General features: G+C 40.3%; 1 protein-coding gene across 1 annotated transcript in view; it reads left to right on the forward strand.

Annotated features, from left to right (window-relative positions):
• Positions 1 to 22,910, forward strand: part of NGLY1 (N-glycanase 1) — a 63,370-nt gene that overhangs the window by 5,717 nt on the left and 34,743 nt on the right. Inside the window, exons 3-4 of the mRNA XM_010846451.1 lie at positions 7,127 to 7,241; positions 12,951 to 13,196. Coding sequence (XP_010844753.1) covers positions 7,127 to 7,241; positions 12,951 to 13,196 — 361 coding nt within the window. The remainder of the gene's footprint in view (positions 1 to 7,126; positions 7,242 to 12,950; positions 13,197 to 22,910) is intronic.

Below are 22,910 nucleotides of genomic sequence, written 5' to 3' on the forward strand. Positions count from 1 at the left end.
CTGAGGAGGGGGGCAGAGGGGACCTGAGGAGGGGGGCAGAGGGCACCTGAGGTGAGGGGCAGAGGGTTACCTGTGAAGGCTCTGCCTGCCGTCCCCCCCTCCCCCTCTTTTCCCTCTCCCCCTTCTCCCCCTTGGATCTTCCCGACCCAGGGGTCGAATCGGGGTCTCCCGCATTGCGGGCGGAGTTTTTACCAGCTGAGCCACCATGGAAGCTCTTCATACAGGTAACCTTAATAACTTTACAAGTGAATCGAAGGAACAACACATGGAGCCCTTGTCCTGAGCCAGGTGCTCCGAGGGGTGCAGTGTGCACAGCGGCACGATTGTGACCTATGTGGGGGCTGTCTCCCTCCTCTGTGACACCTTCTCGGCTCGCCTTCCCTACCCCAGGAGGTCGAACAGTTCTTCAGAGCTCAAGGCTGGTGCCGGAGGACTCTGCCCTGAGTGAGCCCGAGGCAGTGTTCTCCAGAGCCCATGCCCCGCAGGGACCTCCCGCCTGGGGAGCCACCCAGCTGTTCAAACCCCGTTATTGGGAACAGGGAGTTGGCCTTACAATAAGGATTCACTTCTGCTTTCAACCCAGTGAAACCACAGATGCTGAGATCAAGATGTTGTGAGGAATGAAATCCTTTTGCATCACAGTCATCACTATGAATGTTTACCAAAGTCATAGAAGAAATTTGTCATGCTGTTCGTGCATGTTAGATCTTTACCGTGGCTTATGTTTTCTATCTTAAAAAATGTTTGTCTAAAAAAAGAAGTTAGAAGTTGAACTCATGTAAGTGGAGATGGTGTGAAAAACTACCTGTTATAGTTTGTCTTAAGTAGTAATATTAGTTCCCTCATATTCTTATAGTTCAAACTCCTTTGGTCTTGGTGGGGCTGACCCACGTTTTCTTCCCCTTCCAAGTCCATTTACTAGCTTACGTGTTAACAGAAAAGCCCCAGACTTCTTCTTGAGCCCTTAGCCTTTCTACACTGCAGATATGCTAGAGAACAGAGGAGACCACAGTTTTCTGTTTTGATGCTTTAGGAAATCCTTTAACCTTAGAGATAAGGGGGTGTGTGGGGGGGTGTCTTGATATCCCTTATAACTACCTCACGGTAGTTATAGTATTTTATAGGGTGAATGCTGGATTGAGAATTTTATTTGCAGTTTGTTTTTAAATAGCAATATTTGTCACTGCACACAGGTGAAAATAATACTTTGGGTTAAATTTTAAATTTCTGCTTCAGATGATGCTTATCCTGTTCCCCAACTAAGAGTCTTAAAGTTCGTGAAATTATAGAATGAAGTATATGCTAATTTGCATGCACAATATACCATGGGTTAGAACCTTTTTTTTTTCCAGTTCATTAACTTCTTGATAAAAATCCACTGTCTTCAGTATCTACCTTTCAAAAATCTGTAATAGTTTTACTGACATTCCACATGGGCTCCCTGGAAAATTGGCTTCATTTATTCTTTAAAAAAACATTTTATTTCCCACTAATTTCCTTTGCGAACTGCACACAGTTACTGGCTATGAACTGCACTGGGTATGATTGGGAAGGGCTAAGAATGGAAAGTGGTTTCTTTCTTCAAAGAAAACATGTCTAGGAGAAAGACACAGATACAGAAAATAGCCATAGCATAATACCTGGAGGACAATTCGAGGATGATGTTTAAAAGCTTACATATTTATATGAGAGGAGATAGCAGGGACCTGATGTGGAACGGTTTTGAGAAGAAAGGTTTGATAAGATGACATATATTTGACGTGATAGGCAACAGAAAGCACTTGTAGTTTCTAGACTCAGAGCATAATGAGAGATTCATGTAGAATGATGATGTAAGAAGACGTGGGCATGGGTTTCACGTTTGAAGTTGTTGCAGTCAGCATGTGCGTAACTGGATGAATGGAGAGGGAACTGTAGGCAGGGGCTGGCAATCCTTGATGACTGAGTGCCAGGGGTACAGCTGGTAATGGGAGGAGACAGAACGCCTGAAATAACTTCAGATTTCTCATCTGGGTTACCACTGACACCTGGAGAAACTGAGCCAGGCAGTTAACAGAGAATGGATGAGTTTGTTGGCAGCTGTATGGTGGAGAGTGTTTGTAATCAAACCAGTGAGTGGGTTTAAGTCCCAGTCAGCCGTTTCCTAGAAATGTGATTATAGGCAATTTATGTAAACTCTGGGTATCAATTTCCTCATGTTTAACAACTTATTGACCAGAGATGTATTAATACATCTTTTGTTACCCAGATGTTATTGACCAGATTGTTTCAGTACTCAACTACATAAATCATTGGCCACTGGTCTTAGTTTCTACAAAAATCCCCTGGTCAATAATGTGTTAACAGAAAAGAACAACACTTAAATTATAAAACTGTCACAGAAGTTAGAAATAAATAAAGGACATGGCACACATGTTTGTTTCTCTTATTCAGGTTTTCATGTTAAGCTGGGTTACGTGCACATGTTTCCCATGTTGTCAGCTACAGAGATTGGTAAAGTTAGAGCCAGAGATGGTTCCCAGATGATTCTGAAGGCAGAGAGATGTTTTTGAAATTCTTCATGTACATCAGAATAACAGTTTTTCAGAAGGACTAAGAAATAGTGTTTCAAATGACCTACAAAATCACTTCTGTGATCAGTGATAAAAATACAAGATTATAGAATTCACTCATGTACTAAGTTTCCATTTGTGAGAAGTCTTTCTGGGATTGTGCATTCCAAAGAAAAAGACAAGTAAATTGCTCAGATCAGATCAGTCACTCAGTTCTGTCCGACTCTTTGTGACCCCATGAATTGCAGCACGCCAGGCCTCCCTGTCCATCACCAACTCCCGGAGTTCACTCAGACTCACGTCCATCGAGTCAGTGATGCCATCCAGCCATCTTATCCTCTGTCGTCCCCTTCTCCTCTTGCCCCCAATCCCTCCCAGCTATACTTAATTCCTAGCATTTCAGAAATTCTGAAGTAGAAACATTTATGTTTTCCTTTTCTGAGAAAAGGAAAGTTGTGACTCAGCGGGAGGCTTTTTGCTAGTACGTCTTAAAATCTTAGAAATATGGTTGATTATGACTTCTAGGGTGAAAAGCAGGGCTTTTTCTAACTATACAGTTGTAAGTTGTTGTTCAGTTGCTGAGTCAGCAGGCTCCTCTCCTCCATTATCTCCCAGAGTTTGCTCAAATTCATGACCACTGAGTTGGTGATGCTATCTAACCATCTCATCCTCTGCCGCCCTCTTCTGCCTTCAATCTCTCCCAGCATCAGAGTCTTTTCCAATGAGTCAGCTGTTTGCATCAGGTGGCCAAAGTACTGGAGCTTCAGCTTCAGCATCAGTCCTTCCAATGAATATTCAGGGTTGATTTCCTTTAGGGTAGACTGGATCTCCTTGGACTCCAAGGGACTCTCAAGGGTCTTCTCCAGCATTACAACCTGAGCACTCAGCCTTCTTTATGGTCCAGCATCCATATGTGACTACTGGAAAAACCATAGCTTTGACTGTATGGACCTTTATCGTCAAAGAGATGTCACTGCTTTTTAATACACTGGCTAGGTTTGTCATAGCATTCCTTCTGAGGAGCAAACATCTTTGAATTTCATGGCTGCAGTCACTGTCCACAGTGATTTTGGAGCCCAAGAAAATAAAATCTGTCTGTTTCCACTTTTTCTTCTTCTGTCTTCCATGAAGTGATGGGACCAGATGCCATGATCTTAGTTTTTTTTTTAATGTTGAATTTCAGGACAGCTTTTTCACTCTCCTCTTTCATCCTCATCAAGAGGCTCTTTAGTTTCTCTTTGTTTTCTGCCGTTAGTAGTGTCATCTGCAGGTCTGAGGTTATTGATACTTCTCCCAGCAATCTTGATTCCAGCTTGTGAGTCATCCAGCCCAACATCTCGCATGAAGTTATCTGCATATAAGTTAAATAAGCAGGGTGACAATATACGGCCTTGACAATATACGTACTCCTTTCCTAATTTTGAACTAGTCCATTGTTCCATGTCCAGTACTGTTGCTTCTTGAACTGTGTGCAGCGGACCACGTTTTGTGAGAACTTTTCGCTATGACCTGTCTGTCTTGGGTGGCTCTGCACGGCATGACTCAACTTCATTGAGTTATGTAAGATCCTTTGCCATGACAAGGCTGTGTGATACATGAAGGGGTCAGTTGTAAATGCAAAGACTAAATTTTATATAGATGAAACAATTTGGTAATACCTGTGGGTAAGACAACTCACAAGATACCAAAATGTGTTCAGAGTGATGGTTGAGTGAGATTCAGGAAATTTTGCTGCCCTTTGAAGCCCCATCTCTTCAACAGCATCATCTAGCAACCAGAAGAAACCTCAGGCTAAGGTGCAAAGTAATTGCTAAACAAGCAAGATATATACTGGAAGTCATAGAAAAAATTAATGCTCAGCAGAGATAGGAAGAAAAACATCAAGGAGTTACAGCACAGAAAACTTGAGAAAAATCTGCAGAGAATTAATGGAAGATCAGACAAAGCTGAAGGTGATCCTTAGAGCTGCTTTAGACACCACAGGGTAAGGAGAGTAGTAATGAGCTCAAGGAGAGTGGCTGCACAAGGCTTAAACTGTGAAGCTAGAGTCTAGGCATGTGTGTGTCTGTGTGTGTGTGGTGCTTTTCCAAAGGCAGGAAATGGGAGCTGATGGATTTGAGGGCTTAAGAGGTTGACTTTCACATCAGTCTATACTCACAACTATAGCTGGTCTGCTCAACACGTTTTAAAAGAGGAAGATAGGATTTGGGTAACTGGACGTTATTGCCATTTTTTTGTTTGCAATATGCATTGAATGACAAAAACAGATGAATAGTATGTGAGGTTCAAAGATAGTGTACAAAGACAGGAAATTGCCTATTAGATGCTAGAGAGGAAAATCTAAAATATACAAAGCCCATATCAAAGATGCTGCATCGACAGTTACTTTGAAACACATCAAAATAATAAGCTATATCAGAACAGCTCGTGTAAGTTTTATAAGAATTTTTAAACACTAGTGGAAAGGGGAAGAAAAATTAGAAAATTAAGCACCGTAAAAGACTTTGATTATGTAGAAATCTGGAAACTGTTGGGAAAAAGTAGATAAGAGCTCTGGCACTTGCACCAGTAGACTGTACCATCCTGGTGGTACTGCTTTGTTTATCACCCTGTGGGACGTGTTGAGAATCATGAAAAGATGCCTCATTTATCTGTAACCAGCTTTGATAAAGGTAGGGTTATGCTGTCATTTAATGTTTACAATGTAAGAAAGAGTGGCACACTTGTGACATAGTGTAGCAGAGAAGCCAGGGATGCTCAGCGTTTTGCTGTGCCCAGGCAGCCCCCACAACAAAGGCCAAAGGTCAGTATTGCCAAGATTTAGAAACTCTGATCTAATACACAGAATAAAATAGTAAGGCACCTGTCTCTCCTTGTGTTTCTGTCATTTTATGGCAGTGACCATTTTATGACCTTCAGTGAAGAACAGTGCTTTTGTTTTTAATTTCCAATCCTTTGTGGACGTATAACTTCTGTAAAATACGATGAAAATTTCATGGCAATGTCAAGTTACTGTAATAATAATAATTGAATGCTCTCAATTTCTGTATTCCTCATGGATGAATAACAAAGAATAGATTAGCACCAATCTGGACACTTTAAAGAACACTATTTTAGAGCTTTTGTCTCTGAATATTCTGTAATAAACTTGTGCAGTTTTTGAAATTAAGGAAAAGAGGTTTAAAAAAAGTTTCATGTGTTTATGACAGTTTTTTAGCAACAGGAGCTGCTCGATGGAAAAAAATGTGAAATAGGTTGAAACTTCCACAATTAAAAATCCCTATCTTGGCTTTGTTTTTATATCACAGTATCTAGAGAACATGTATAAGTTTAGGACTAAGGTGGCTGGTTATCTGCTAGCATTTGTCCCCCCTGCCATTCCAGACCCCAGACTGATGGCCTCAGGACTTCCTCTGTGGACACCTGACACAGCCACAGAAACCGTAGTGTCGTGCTGATGGAAGCCACTGCCATTGGACTTCCCTGGTGGCTCAAGACGGTTAAGAGTCTGCGAGCAGTGCAGGGGACCTGGATTTGATCCCTGGGTCAGGAAGATCCCCTGGAGAAGGGAATGGCAACCCATCCCAGTATTCTTGTCTGAAGAATTCCATGAACAGAAAATACAACCCATGCGATCACACAGAGTCGGACATGACTGAGTGAATAACACTTTAAGTTTCACCATTTTTAAGGATGTCACTGTCAGATATGAAACCTACTTATCCTAAATTATGTTCAGAAGGCCTTTTTGAGTATAATACCATGGTTGTCTGTAACTTTTTTTTTTTAATAATCTCTGGTTTATCAAGATTATTAAAAATCTCAAAAATATTTCATGTGCTTATCTCACCCCATGTGTAATATTCAAAATCTTAATTATTGTAAAAGAAATTGATATCTTCATTTTATATCATTACCATACGTATTGTGACAAAAATATATCTTGAGCTGAAACAAGACTTGTAGTAAAAACAACCATTGGCCTAAGGAAGGAAGAAAAGTCAAATGACTGTTAAGTTATAACTAGGTTCTTGTTTGTCAGAAGTAAAGTCTTTGAGGAACTTTGGTTCATTTTTATGTAACTTCTTAGTTTCTTGTATTCATTCATTTCATAAGCATTTATTAATTTTTAATAAACTATAAATTATTAACACCATCTACGTGTCAGGTTGAGTTATCCTTGATGATTGAGATCTATCAGAACAAAACAGGCAAAACTTGCTGCCCGTGTCTGGAGCTTACTTGAGTTTTTTTTCTTAGCAGTCCCAAAACTCATAAAGGTCTCTAATTTTAACAGCACAGAAATAGAAAGTTGTATGTATGTTCCCTCCTGGCAGCATTAATATGATCAGCTGTGAAGGTAAACAGTGATATTGTGCTAAATGTGCCCTGAGGGAAGAATCACCAGACCAGGGTGTCCTTCCACACTGGCTGTCTGTAACGTCTCTGTAAAGTCAGGCTCTCTCCTGCCTTGAGGGAATATAGCCAGTATAAAACGTAGAAAGAATATAAAAACATGGTGAAAATTATAAATTGTTATATATAATCAGACTTTTTTTTTTTTTTTAAATCAGAAACCCTAATGATGAAAAATATAGATCTATCCGGATTGGAAACACAACTTTTTCTACTCGACTCTTGCCTGTCAGAGGAGCTGTTGAATGTTTGTTCGAAATGGGATTTGAAGAGGTAAGTGTGTTCATGGCTTTCTCTGCAGTTTATGTACAGAGCATTCATTGTAGTGTTGACCAGTGATTTCTAAACAAGATAATATTTTTTAATTGATTCGTTCAGGAAAGCTGTGGAACTAGTTATTTCTTCACTTATTGGACATTGAAAAATCGCAGTAAATATACTTTAAAATCACAGTAAAATATAACTGCTCTCCCATGGGGAGAATTCTTACCATCTCCGTCCTTTAGGGAGGTCAGACGTGCAACCCAAGGACTAAATTCTGGCTCATCTTAGACTTTTAGCCAAAATCTGCTATGTGAGCACAGAAGAATGGCCTCCAACCCCCTGTCTCCAGGAAGAAATGAAAAGGGTAAAAACAGAAAGGTCGAGTTTAGCTGCCACACGTAAGGGTTCTCTTCTGTGACAGAAGAGAAGACTCTCAAGAGTTTTGTGTTTGTTTTTATTTTTAGGTCAGACAAAAAGTTTGGTGTTTCCATCTTGTGGAGTCTGTGGCATAGTTTAATTTTATGACACAGGAAAGGAGCTGTCCAGATGATGAGCTTTCTGTGTGTACGCCTGTGCTTAGCCATTTCTAGTTTATGGAGTACTGAAAGACATCAGACCTGGATCTAAAGACTGAGTGGTCAGTAGCAGTCAGGGCTGGCAAGGCTGTGGCTGCTGTTCAGGAGGTACACTCACTGAGTGGCCCTGGGTGCACTTGCCTCCCCACCTCTCTGCTTCCCTTCCCCCGTCGGCTTCAGGCCTTAGGAATCCAGTGGTGAAGAGGTAACAGATCCCATCTCACGTGGAGCTTGAATTCCAATAAGGCAGACAGACAGATGTGAAAACATATGAAGTACATCTTGAAAAGACATCATAAGCCACCGTAGGTGGGGGCAGCCATGTAAGGAAGAGTGGTCGGCAAAGCCCCGGAGATCACATTTGAGCTGCTGAGTGAGGAGAAGCAGTTCAGGTCTCTGACGCTCTCGGGTGAGGGCTTTCTGGTCGCAGAGAGTGGCCTGTGCAGAGGACTTCTGGCAGGTGTAGCTTTGCCACAGAGGCAGGCAGAGGTGTGGGCATGGAGTTTGGGGAACTGTGGTAAAAATGACTTGGTGACAAGTGGGATGGGAAGCCAGTGAAAGGTTTTAAGCAGGGAAGAATATTTTTAAAGACTGCTCTAGCCATTGTACAGAGAATATTCTGAATGTTCTGCATGAGGGTGAGGGCTGAGCTCCGGGGCCAGGTAGAAAGCTTATTGTTTTTGTCTGCCTGAGAAATGGCGGTGGTTTGTGTGAGTTCCGCGAGGGCGGGCTTTCTGTCTGTGGTGTGCTCTGGCTCCTGGGGAAGGACCAGTACACATAGGTACTCAGTAAACATTTGTTGGATTAAAGACCGACAGCAATGGGAGTGAGGGAGTGGAAGGATCCAGGATTTGTTTTTTGAAGCAGAGTCTGTGGGACTTGCTGATAAATTAGATGTGGAGTATGAGGGAAAGGAAGAAGTCAGGGTGACATCTAGGTTTTGGTTTGAGCAACTGAGTGGATGGGAGTTCCATTTACTGAGACAGAAAAGTCTGGAGGGTAGCAGGTATCAGAGGAAGAAAAACTACTAGCTGTCTTTTAGATAGTTGTAACTGGTACACTGTTAAATATTCAAGTAGAGGTGTCAGAGAGTGAAGAAGGCTATGGTGATTGCAAAGGAGAGGGCCAGGGTAGTGTCAATTATTGTGTCATCTGCTTGTAGCTGCTCACAGGCATCTGAACATAAAGAAGTTAAAAGTATAGACAGGGAAAATTGAGAAAATTGCTGATTTTGTTCAAGGAAATGCAAATTTTTGAGTCAAATGACAGGAAAATTAAGTAAATGATTCTTGGGTGGGGAAGATCCCCTGGAGAAGGGATAGGCTACCCACTCCAGTATGCTTGGGCTTTCCTGGTGGCTCAGTTGATAAAGAATCTGTCTGTGGACAAAGGATTAATTTCCAAAATATACAAGCAACTCATACAACTCAGTACCAGAAAAACAACCCAATCAAAAAATGGGAAAAAGACAGACACACATTTCTCCAAAGAATACATAAAGATGGCTAACAAACACATGAAAAGATGCTCAGCATCACTCATTATTAGAGAAATGCAAATCAAAACTACAATGAGATATCACCTCACACCAGTCAGAATGGCCATTATCAAAAAGTCTACAAACAATAAATGCTGGAGAGGGTGTGGAGAAAGGGAGTCCTCTTGCACTGTTGGTGGGAATGTGAATTGATACAGCCTCTATGGAAGACTGTATGGAGATTCCTTAAAAAGCAGTAATAAAACCACCATATGACCGAGCAATCCCACTCCTAGGCATATACCCTGAGGAAACCAAAATTGAAAGAGACACTGTATTCCATTGTTCAATGTATTCCATTGTTCATTGCAGCACTATTTACAATAGCTAGAACATGGAAGCAACCTCAATGTCCAATGACAGATGAATGGATAAAGAAGTTGTGGTACATATACACAATGGAATATTACTCAGCCATAAAAAGGAACACATTTGAGTCAGTTCTAATGAGGTAGATGAATCTAGAACCTATTATACAAAGTGAAGTAAGTCAGAGAAATATAAATGTCATATAGTCACAAATTATATGATATATATAAATCATAAATATTATAATGCATATATATGGAATCTAGAAAAATGGTAAGAATTTATTTACAGGGCAGCAGTGGAGAAATAGACATAGAGAATAGACTTATGGACATGGGGAGAGGGGAGGAGAGAGTGGGATGATGGAAAGAGTAACATGGAAACTTACATTACCATATGTAAAAGAGATAGCCAATGGGAATTTGCTGTTTGGCTCAGGACACCCGAACAGGGGCTCTGTATTAACCTAGAGGGGTGGAATGGGGAGGGAGATGGGAAGGAGGTTCAAAAGGAAGGAGATACATGTATACCTGTGGCTGATTCCTGTTGAGGTTTGACATAAAACAGCAAAATTCTGTAAAGCATTTGTCCTTCAATAAAAGTAAATTAATTAAAAAAAAAAAAAGAATCTGCCTGGGATGTGGGAGACCTGGGTTCGATCCTTGGGTTGGGAAGATCCCCTGGAGAAGGGAAAGCCTACCCACTCCAGTATTCCTGCCTGGAGAATTCCATGGACTGTATAGTCCATGGGGTCGCAAAGAGTAGGACATGACTGAGCGACTTTCACTTTCAAGTAAATGACAACTGGAGACTACTAGTTAAAGTTTATTGTTAAAGAGTCAGTGGAATCAGATTTATCTTTCAGCAGATATTTGAGTTCCAGGAGAGGTGGCCAGCTGTTGCAATTGCCTGGGAATGTACTGGTTTCAGCAGTGAAATCCCACACTGCAGACAACCCCTCCACCCCAGGCAGACTTGTTGTAGTTTGGTTATACCGGTGCCAGGTGACAGCCAGGTTGAGAGTTGGAGTAGTATTCGACACAAATGGAATCACAATCTCAGAAAAGGTTATCGTGTTTTCAGACTAATTTATATTTAGAGTTACTGGCTGGCTTTGGACTTCACACTTCAGGACCTGTAGAAGTAAATGTTTTATCAGTGTTAGCCAGTAGAACTGAAACTGAACTTTGCTTCCAGAAAGAGACTTGGTGGGCTTCGAGGTGCAGTGGGAATGCAAGACCTACCTGAAATTTTCAGACTATTCTGTTTTATGAAAATTCTGAGGAGGCGGTGGAGAAAGACTGGGATTCACAGGATGGGTGACCCATTAGGCCAGCTTAGTGGAGTGGTTCTCACCAGGAGCCGTACCCACCCCCGGGGAGGAGTGGGCACCGTAGTTTTAGTTGTCTGGTGACTGGAAGATGTCACCAGCATTTATTGGGCAGGGACTGGGTTGACTTACACCCAGCAGTGAGAATCATCTCAGCAAGAATGCGTTGAGAAACATAGATTTTGTCAAATATTGGAATCCTGGTTGGTTTCTTAAAATGTTGTTTGATCTCATGCATTAAGCCTATAGTTTTGTCCTTGTGTGAAAATGCAGTGCTGTTGATTAAACTTTTTGGTACGGACACTTCGTTCATAATCACACATTCTTTCAGGACTGGTCCTGAGAAGATGGAAGGGACAGCCTCCCCCCCACTGTATTAGGGGGGCCTCTCTGAGCTGTTGACCAGGCAGACTGCTGCCTGTGGGGCTCCCTGTTACCTGTCCATGGTGTCGTCTGCTTTCCTCTGTGTTGCCTGCTTACCGTGTGAGATCAGAGGCCTCCTTGTTTGATTTTAAACCAGGCGTCTGGTTTCTCTTTCTAGACCTTGTCATAGGTAGTAGGTGGTTCCTTTCTCATGTTGGAAAATCCAGCATGTTCCATTTTGTGCCAGTCATCGTGTGTGTGATCATGGCAACAGTCATAATACTTTGCTCTACCCTTCCAACTATTTGTACAAGCTTGTGGGATTTGATCTCTGTTCAGTCTCGGATGGAGGTAGTTACAGCGTAGCAATTAGGGTTATGTGAATCCTTTCATTGAGGTTATTCAGAACATCAAGCAGGTTATTTAACTTCTGAGCCTTCATATTTTCATATGAAAAGCGGGGCTAAACCTAGTACCTACCTTTCAAGGTGGCTATAAGAATTCTTTAGGTAATGTGTGCACAGTACCTAGAAAGACATAAATGCAATAAATGATAGTAATCTTTTTTAACGGCTGTTTTGGGTAATATATGGAGATCGCTGACCTCTCTTGGCTTTTTAAAAAGGATTCACTTGGGATTGATCTTCATGTCGTTATCGACTAAGGTCTTGGTCAGTTGATTCCTGTAGATCCGCCATCAGTAGGGAAATATAGTCATTCTCAATTGTGGAGTTTAATTTAAATGCTCAGGATCTGCAGGTTGGTCTGCTGCACTTTATAACTGTTTTCTCCCATTTGCAGTTGGGGGAATTACTGTTTTAATACTGTTGGTTCTCAACACCTTAAACCTCGATTGAATAAATTCTCATTTTACTTTTTGTTTTTGTTTTGTAATTTGCCGACTGTTGTACATTGTGAGCTTTGTTGTAATGTTTATTGTACTTTAGAGCACTCTGTATTATGTGAATTCATTAACTGAATCACTTCTTAAAGAATTGGATTTTTTTGTTTGTTTGGTTGGTTGGTTTGTATCACCTTTGTATTACTAAATAGCAATCTGTAGTTTTGAAATGACCATCAGGGTGTAATTTTTGTTACCTTGGAAGAATTAGTGGACCCCATAGACTTCTAATCATGCAGCTGTTCTTAAAGACTTGAGAAGATTCAAAGGTTGGTATAGAACTTGGTATTGGTTTTATGTGACCAGTGGTCATTTTGAATGGCCGTATCTATAGTATCATTATCTTGTGGGAAATTTCATGGAGAATAGTTTTATCAAATCCTATTACAGAGAAGATAGAAATGTGCTTTTTTTTTTTTTTGCAGTTTTTAGGAGGCTTTCTGACTTATTACAGTATTCCTAAAAGATGGAATGTTTTTAAAGATCTTTTGAACCAATAAGATAGGCTAAACATTTGATGCTAAAAAAGAGACAGATTTTCTTAATTTTCTGGTATACCTTTTCCTGTAATTTTTTTTAAAAGTGCCATAATGGTACAAAGAGAATGATTGTTAAAGTATGATAGTATTGGCTATAGAGACTATAAAGTATCTATAGTATTGGCTCCATTTCATATATATTTTCCTAATTTTTTGAACTACAGGGAGAAACACATCTTATCTTTCCTAAAAAAGCTTCAGTGGAGCAGCTGCAAAAAATCCGTGACCTGATTGCCATAGAGAGAAGTAGCAGATTGGATGGATCAGAGAAGAGCCATAAAACAGAATTATCTCAGCACCTTGCAGCCAGCTCCCAGCTTCCTACAGCACCATCTTCACACCCTGATGGGGTGACCCAGCCTCCAGGGAACAGTGAAGGGCAGGCATCCAGACCCCCCGTGGCTCCAATGGTAATGTTAGAGTTAACCCTTCCTTGACTTGTTCTTTTCAAAGTGTTGAAACAGCAGAAGCTTTACTTAGATGACTTCATTTAATAGGAAATTATCCTACTTATAAAAATCCTTTTTAATAAAGGTCCTTAAGCATTTTACTCGTAAATTTTCACTGTCAGAAAAATTGTCATGGTTTTTCTGTAGTACTTTTGTCAGTAGCCAGCTTAAACTCATGTCCTGTTTTAATTTTGTAAAACACCTTGTCACTTTCCTCAGTACAATAGAACCTTACATATGCAGTCAGTTGTTAAATCTCTTTTGCTCCGGCTGAATAATTCCAGAGCCTTTAACCTCATTTCCCTGGTATTCAGGTAATGGCAGTCACCCCTCAGTGTGGGCTAGGAGTGTCCTAAGCTTGTCTCTGAAAAATAAAGAATAAAGGTGGTAGGGGCCGACAGAGAAAGAGACAGGGTAGAGACTCTTTTTATATAATTCCTGATGAGTGGTTTCCCAACTTTTTTTTCCAAGAAGATAACTCTTCTAAAGCATATTCTTTTATGCCTCAGTTGACTTAGGTTAACCTTTAAGTCTTTATAATATTTTCCCCTCTCATTAGCATCACAGCTAATATTTATTTATAATAATAAACATAACTTTGTTGATGAATGCTTCCAAGAAGTGGTTACTGTGTAGTATTGAATTAACTAGTAATGATATTAAGTGGTTGTGGGAGTCAGGTGATATGGCATGTGTGAAAGCTTAATAAACTGTGAAGGGCTTAAAAATTTGCCCTTGGTAACAATGCTGCTGCTGCTAAGTCACTTCAGTCGTGCCCAACTCTGTGAGACCCCATAGACGGCAGCCCACCAGGTTCCCCCGTCCCTGGGATTCTCCAGGCAAGAACACTGGAGTGGGTTGCCGTTTCCTTCTCCAATGCATGAAGGTGAAAAGCGAAAGGGAAGTCGCTCAGTTGTATCCAACTCTCAGCGACCCCATGGACTGCAGCCTACCAGCCTCCGCAGTCCCTGGGATTCTCCATGCAAGAACACTGGAGTGGGTTGCCGTTTCCTTCTCCAATGCATGAGAGTGAAAAGTGAAAGTGAAGTCTCTCAGTCGTGTCTGACTCTTAGCGACCCCATGGACTGCAGCCCACCAGGGGCCGCTCTCCAGTCATGGTGCAGGGGCTGCTCATCGCGGTGGTTTCTCACGAGGAGCAGTAGCTCTCGGGTGCACGGGCTTCAGTAGTTGTTGCACACGGATCTTCCCAGACCAGGGATCAAACCCGTGTCTTTGGCATTAGCAGGCAGATTCTTTACCACTGAGCTGCCAGAAAAGCCCTAGAATGAGTCTTGTTTTTTATAGATCCTAGTTCTGTGGATCGCTGAAACACACTATTTTTAAAAGTATTTTGTTACTTAAGCTCTATCACTGTTAATGGTTCTACTACAGAATTTGATAGTTATGTTCTCCTGCCTTTCTCATTTTGAGTGTGGATATTAACTGAATTAAAACAGACCAAGTCAAATAGCAGGAGAGAGATTAACAAAGGATTTAACTGCATATAAACTAGATATGTGCTGGGCACTGGTGAGCTTCTTAACTAATAGAATATTTCTCTGGTTGAAACTGTTATCAAGTAAAAATTTTGAAATATAAGGCGACGTGATAGTCACTGATGTTGTAAGATGTAAAATACTGGAGTATATTGGTGCTCAGTGTCAGTAGTTTACTTAGAAACTTATTTCGCTGCTTTTTCTGGATATTTTATGTAAATGGAAGTATGCACTGTGTATTCTTCTGCCTCAGGCTTTTTTTAGTTTGTTTTTGAAGTTGATCCATATTGCAGGCTGTATCAGTATTTTCTTCCTGTTTATTGCTGAATAGTATTCTCTGGAGAGCATTTGGGTTTGCCCTGTTTCCCTTGTTAGTGGGCAGTACTGCTGCAAATGGCCACAGACCAGGCTTCATGTAGACATACGTTTTCACTTCTCTTGTATAGATTCCTAGAAGTGAAGCCATTGAGTTATATCCCAACTTTTATGTTTAATGTTTTAAGAAAGTGCAAGCTGTTTTCCAGATCTATTACAGCGTTTTACATTCTTACCAGCAGAGTGTGAAGGTTCTAATTTGTCAGTGTTCTCACTGATACTTGTTAATGTCTTTTTTAGTCTCCCCTGGTGGCTCAGTGGTAAGGAATCCACCTGCCAGCGGAGGAGACTTGGGTTTGATCCCTGGGTCAGGAAGATCTCTTGGAGTAGGAAATTGGAACCGGCTCCATTGTTCTTGCCTGAGAAATCTCATGGACAGACACGTGGCATGTTCTTTATCCATTCCTCCATTGATGGGCATTTAGGTTCTACATCTTGGCTGTTGTAAATAGTGCTGCAGTGAACACTGGGGTGTTTGTGTCTTTTTGAATTATGGTTTTCGTCAGACGTATACCCAAGAGCAAGATTGCTGGGTCTTATAGTAGTTCTATTTTTAATATTTTAAAGACTGTCTATGCCATTCTCCTGGAGAAGGAAATGGCAACCCACTCCAGTATCTTGGCTGGAGAATTCCATGGACAGAGGAGCCTGGCGGGCTACAGTCCATGGGGTTGCAAAGAGTCAGGCACGACTGAGAGACCATCACTAACTCACTCATGCTGTTCTCCACAGTGTGTGCACCAATTTACATGCCCACAGACAGGCTAGGAGGGTTCCCTTTTCTCCACATTTGTTCTTTGCCGACTTTGATGATGGCCATTCTGACCAGCGTGAGGTGATACCTCATTTTTAGTTTTGATTTGCAGTTCTCTAATAATTGGCATTCTTGAGCATGTTTTCATGTGCTTTCTGGATATCTGTATGTTTTCTTTGGAGAAATGTCTATTTAGGTCTTGTGCCTGTTTTTTAATTGGGTTGTGTGTGTGTGGTGTTTTTTTTTTTTTATCTACACGAGTTGTTTATATATTTTAGAGATTAATCTTTTACTGGGCTTTTCCTTTACAAATACATTCTTCCATTCAGTACATGTTGTCTTTTCATCTTGTTTATGGTTTTCTTTTCTGTGCAAGAGCTTTTAAGTTTAATTAGGTCTCATTTGTTTGTTTTTTTTAAATTTTCATTAGTATGTGGATCCAAGAAGACATTTTCTACAGTTTCTGTCAAAGGATGTTCTGTGTTTTCCTCTAAGAGTTTTATAGTGTCACTCTAAATTGAGGTCTTCAATCCATTTTGAGTTTATTTTTGTGAATGGTGTTACAAAACGTTCTTGTTTCATTCTTTTATGTGCAGCTCTCCATTTCCCAGCACTGCTTATTGAGGAGCGTGTCTTTTCTTCTTTGTATTTTATCCTGTGGCTTTGTTTCCGAGCGTTCTCTCCTGTTCCATTGGTCTGTATTTCTGTTTTTGTGCCAGGACCATACTGTCTTGATTAGTGTCACTTTGTAGTATAGTCAGAACCTGTGGCGGATTCATTTCGATATTTGGCAAAACTAATACAATATTGTAAAGTTTAAAAATAAAATAAAATTAAAAAAAAAAAAAAAAGAAAGAAATCAGGGACCTGATTCCTCCAGCTCCATTTTTCTTCCTCAAGATTGCTTTGGCTATTTGGGGTCATTGTGTTTCCTTATAAATTAAAATTTTCTTTGTTCTCGTACTATGAAAACTTCCATTGGTAATTTGATAGGGATTAGGTTGAATCTGTAGATTGCTTTGAGTAGTTATTTTAATAGTATTGATTCTTCCAATCCAAGAACATAGTATATCTTTCTGTGTCATCTTCAATTTTTTTTTAAGCATCTTATAGTTTGCTGAGTATAGGACTTTTGCCTCCTTAGGTAGGTTTATTCCTTGGTATTTTATTCTTTTAGATACAATGGTAAATGGGATTGTTTCCTTAATTTCTCCTTCTGATCTTCTGTTGTTAGTGTATAGAAATGTGTAGATTTCTATGTATCCATTTTGTATCCTGCAACTTTACCAAATTCATTGATGAAATCTGGTCGTTTTCTGGTAGCATCTTTAGGATTTTCTATGTGTAGTAGTATTTCATCTGCCAACAGTGACTTTTCCTGTCGAAGTTTTCCTCCTACTTTCCCAACTTTGGTTTCCTTTATTTCTTTTTCTTCTCTGATTGCTGTGGCTAGGACTTCCAAAACTATGTTGAGTAACAGTGGCAAGAGTGGACACCCTTGTCTTGTTCCTGATATTAGAGGAAATGCTTTCAGACTTTCACCGTCGAGTATAACGTTAGCTGTAGGTTTGTCATATATGGCCTTTTTTATATTGAGACATGTTCCCTGTACACTCACTTTCTGGAGATTTTATCTTAAATGTTGAATCTTTGCAAAAGCTTTTTCTGCATCTCTTGAGATGATCATATGGTTTTTATTCAGTTTCTTATTGTGATGTATCCTACTGATTAATTTCCAGATATTGAAAAATCTTTGCATCCCTGGAATAAATCCCACTTGATCATGTTGTATAATCCTTTTAATGTGTTGTTGGGTTCAGATTGCTAGTATTTTGATGATTTTTGCATCTGTGTTTGTTCATAGTGATGTCGGCCTTTAATGTGTGTGTGTGTGTGTGTGTGTGTGTATGTGATCTTTGGTTTTGGTAATCAGGGTGATGGTGGCCTTATAGAATGCATTTGGAAGTATTCCTTCCTCTGCAATTTTTTGGAATAGTTTTAGAAGAATAGGTATTAACTCTTTTCTAAATGTTTGATAGAATTCTCCTGTGACGCCATCTGGTCCTGAATTTTTGTTGGGAGTTTTTTAATCACAGTTTCAGTTTCGGTACTTGTGATTGGTCTGTTAATATTTTCTGTCTCTTCCTAGTTCAGTCTTGGGAGATTGTACCTTTTAAAGGATCTGTTCATTTATTCCAGGTTGTCCATTTTATTTGCATATAGTAGTCTCTTATGATCCTTTGTATTTCAGTGGTATCTGTTGTAACTTTTTTCATTTCTGATTTTTTTATTTGAGTCCTCTCCCTTTTTTTCTTGATGAGTCTGGATAAAGGTTTATAAATTTTGTTTATCTTTTCAAAGAACCATTGGTCTTTTCTATTGTTTGTTTCTATTTCATTTATTTCTGCTCTGATCTTTATGCTTTGTTTCCTCCTAGTAACTTTGGGTTTTGTTTGTTCTTCTAGTTGATTTAGGTGTAAGCTTAAGAGATTTGAGATTTTTCTTGTTCCCTGAATAAGATTATATTGCTATAAAGTTCCCTCTTAGAACTGCTTTTGCTGCGTCCCAAAGGTTTTGGATCATTATGCTTTTGTTTTCATTTGTCTTTAAATATTTTTAATTTCCTCTTTGATTTCTTCAGTGACCCTTTGGCTATAACCCATTGGGTTATTTAGTAGCATATTACTTACTCTCCACAAATGGCACCCCACTCCAGCACTCTTGCCTGGAAAACCCCATGGACGGAGGAGCCTGGTGGGCTGCAGTCCATGGGGTCGCTAAGAGTCGGACACGACTGAGCAACTTCACTTTCGCTTTTCACTTTCATGCATTGGAGAAGGAAATGGCAACCCACTCCAGTGTTCTTGCCTGGAGAATCCCAGGGACAGAGGAGCCTGGTGGGCTGCTGTCTATGGGGTCTCACAGAGTCGGACACAACTGAAGCGACTTAGCAGCACATGTTTGTATTATTTACAGTGTTTTTCTTATAGTTTATTTCTAATCTCATAGCATTGTGATCAGAAAAGATGCTTGATATGATTTCAATTTTCTTAAATTTACTAAGATTCTCTTTGTGGCCCAGCCTGTGATTTGTCCTGGAGAATGTTTTATGTGCACTTGAATGTGTATTCTGCTTTTTCGTGGAATGCTCTATAAACATCCATTAAGTCTGGTTGAATGTGTCATTTAAGACCTGTGTTTCCTTGTTGATTTTCTGTCTGGATGATCTGTTGATTGATGAGACTGGGGCGTTAAGAGTCTCCCACTGTTACTGTGTTGCTGTCAGTTTCTCCTTTCATGGCTATAAGCATTTGCCTTATATAATGAGGTGCTCCTGTGTTGGGTGCATATATATATTTATAATTGTTCTGTCTTCTTCTTTGATCTGTTGATTTTTGTATGCTGTCCTTCTTTATCTCTTCTAACAATCTTTATTTTAAAGTCTATTTTGTCCAATATGAATATTGCTGCTTCAGTTTTCTTTTGATTTCCATTTGCATGGAATATCTTTTTCCATCCTCTCACTTTCAGTCTATATGTGTCCCTACATCTGAGGTGGTTTCTTGTAAACAGCGTATATGCCAGACCTTATTTTTGTATCCATTCAACCAGTCTGTGTCTTTTCATTAGAGCATATAGTCTATTTGCATTTAAGGTAATATAGTATATTCTTACTGCCATTTTGCTAATTGTTCTGCATTTGTTTTTGTAGGCTTTTTAACTTCTTTTCCTTTTATGTTCTCTTGTGGTTTGATGACTAACCTTTAGTGTTGTGTTGGGTTATTTATTCTTTGTTGTGTGTGTCTATCATGTATTTTCGGTTTTCAGTTACCGTGGGGTTTTGATATAGCATTCTATATATATGAACAAGATTGTTGTAAGTTGCTCATCTTTGAATTTCAGATGTGTTTTGTGTTCTCCTCCTCTCAAAATTATTAGTTTCAGTATCATGTATGTGGGTGTTGTGTGTGTGTGGTGGGGCAAGGGGGGTGATTTCCGATCTTGACTGTATGTTTGCCTTTACTGGTGAGGTTTTTCACTGATCATTTTCTTGTTTCTAGTTGTGGCCTTCTCTTTTCTGCTTAGAGAAGTTCCTTTAGCATTTTAGCAAAGGTAGTCTGGTGATGCTGAATTCTCTTAGCTTTTGCTTGTTTGTAAAACTTTTGATTTCTCCATCAAATCTGAACAAGAGCCTTGCTGAGTAGAGTCTTCTTGGCTGTAGGTTCTTCCCTTTTAGCACTTTAAATATAGGGTGCCACTCCCTTCTGGCCTGTGGAGTTTCTCCTGAGAAATCAGCTGATAACCTTATGGGAATTCTTTTGTATGCTATTTGTTGCTTTTCCCTGGTTGCTTTTTAATTTTTGTAAGTTGCCTGACTGCGTCTCAGCATGCTCCTCCTCAGCTTTCTCCTGCTTGGGACTCTCTGAGCTCCTTGACTAGGTGACTGTTTCCTTTCCCACGTGAGGGATGTTTTCAACTATTCTCTCTTCACACATTTTCTCAGGTCCTTTCTCTCACCTCCTCCTTGGGTCCCTATAATGAGAATGTTGGTGCGTTTAATGTCCCAGGGGTCTCTTAGACTGTCCTTACTTTCTTTCATTCCTTTTTCTTCATTTTCCTCTGTGGCAGTGATTTCCCCCATTCCATCTTCCAGCTCACTTACTCATTCTTCTGCCTCAGTTATTCTGCTATTGATTCCTTCCAGTGTATTTTTCATTTCAGTCAGCATGTTGTTCATGACTGTCGTTTGTTCTTTAGTTCTTCTAGGTCATTGTTAAACATGTTTTATATCTTCTTGATCTGTGCCTTTATTCTTTTTCTGAGGTCTTGGGTCATCTTAAGTATCATTACCCTGAATTATTTTTGAGGCAGATTGTCTGTCTCTGCCTCACTTAGTTGTTGTTCTGGGGTTTTATCTTGTTTCTTCTTCTGGAATGTATTTCTGTGCCATCTCATTTTGTCTAACTTTGTTTATTTGTGGTCTCTGTTACTCAAGCTGCAGGATTGTAATTCTTGTTTCTGGTGGGTGAGTTTGGTCCAGGGGCTTGTGCAGCCTTCTTGGTGGGATGGACTGGAGATTGCCCAGTGGTGAGTGGAGCTAGGTCTTTGCCTTCTGGTGGACAGGGCTTGTGTCTAGGGCTGTGTGTATTTAGCGGCAGCTGTGGGCTCAGGCAGTCTGTCTGCTGAGGGATGGGGCTGCTTGTTTGGCTTGTGGTGCCCCAGCACTGGAGCCTGCAGCCTGCTCAGTGAGGCCAGGTCTTGGTGTTGTAATGGCTGCCTTCCGGAGAGCTCACGTCAGATGAATATTCGCCAGTACTTCCGCCACCAGTGTCCTTGCCTCCACAGTAAGCCAGAGTTGACCCCCACCTCCCTAGGAGACCTTCCTAAACCAGCAGGTAGGTCTGGCCAAAGCTCCTGTAGAGTCACTGCTTTGCCCCAGATCCCAGGGCACATGAGACCTTGTGTGCCCTCCAGGAGTGGAGTCTGTGCCCCCCAGTCCTGTGAAGCTTCTGCACTCAAGCCCTGCTGACGTTCAAAGCCAGATGCTCTGGGGGCTCCTCCTTCCAAGGCCAAACTCCTAGGCTGAGGAGCGTGACATGGGGCTCAGGACTCTCATTCCTGTGGGGGAACCTCTGCAATGTAATTATTTTCCAGTGTGTGGGTGCCCCCCACCCCGGGGAGTATGGGATTTGATTATATTGTGAAAGCGTCCCTCCTGCCGTCGCGTTTTGGCATTTTCTTTGTTTTTGGAAATAGAATATCTTTTTTCGTAGGTTCCAGTTTGCTTTATCGATGGTTGTTCAGCAGTTGTGATTTGGTGTTTTCGTGAGAGGGAATAAGCCCACGTCTTTCTTTGCCACCTTTTGTTCTCTCTCTTCTGTTTATATTTTTAAATTGACACCAATTCTGTTTATTATATTCAAAACCCTTCCCTAATATCCACATCAGAGTTGGATTTGTTGCACCTTGAGGATGTTAAAGAGTTAAGTCAGACTTGGAAAAGCTTGAAGTTCATGCCTAAGACAGTGGGAGCCCACAGAGAAGCACAGCCTCCTGGCTGACCCGCTGGCTTCTTCCCCTGGCTGTGCACCTATGAGTTAATTGATTTATTTTTTTTTTAAGACTAATGTTTATACCTTTTTAAAATTTTATTTATTTTTGGCCGCACTGGGTCTTTGTTGCCGCGCGTAGTCTTTCTCTGCTGATGGGAAACGGGCCACTCTTCATTGCGGTGTGCTAGCTTTGCGTTGCGGTGTCCTAGCTTTGCGTTGCGGTGGCTTCTCTTGTTGCAGTGCTCAAGCTTAGTAGCCCTGCAGCACGTGGAATCTTGCTGAACCAAGGCCTGAACTGGCTTCCCCCGCATTGCCAGGTGAACTCGTAACCTCCGGACCACCAAGGGAGTCCCAGTTAGTTGATTTTTAAACTAATTGAATCTCGTAAGACAACTTCTTAGTTGTCTTATATGCAGTCTTTTAAAGAGAAGAAATCTCTGCTCCTGTTTCCTATTTGGACAGAGGATTTAAATGTTCAGTTTATTATTAACCATTCTTAAGAGTAAACTACATCTACATACCTTTCAATAGGCAGTTGTTGAAATTATGACACATCTTTAAATTGACATTCTTCATGTCCATTAAAAATGGTGATGTGGTATATTTTGACATGAAGATTGTTACTGTGTAGGAAAAAAGGTAAAGAACTCCAAAATTAAACAATATATGTGAATATTTCTGTTTTTCTTGTTAAAAATGCTCATACATAAATATTTTTAAAAGTTCCGGAAAGCTGTACACAGTCTGATATTTTGAGTAGTGAAATTTTAATGATTTCTTGTTATTTATACCATTCAGTATTTCCTGAAATTTTTTTTGCAATAGTTATTAATGTTAAATATAGAATAAAGTGGTTTTTGTAAGAAATTTCTCTTTAAGTCACAAATTGATTTTAGATATCATTAAAAATGTATTAAACAGAACTTCTATATTTAAAAAACAGGTTCTAAATGTAAAAGCTGTGGAAGCAGAGGGTTGTAAAAAGGCAGAAAGAGGA

Source organism: Bison bison, unplaced genomic scaffold (assembly GCF_000754665.1).
Source record: "Bison bison bison isolate TAMUID 2011002044 unplaced genomic scaffold, Bison_UMD1.0 scf7180017864236, whole genome shotgun sequence".
In the NCBI taxonomy this organism is placed as follows: Eukaryota; Metazoa; Chordata; class Mammalia; order Artiodactyla; family Bovidae; genus Bison; species Bison bison.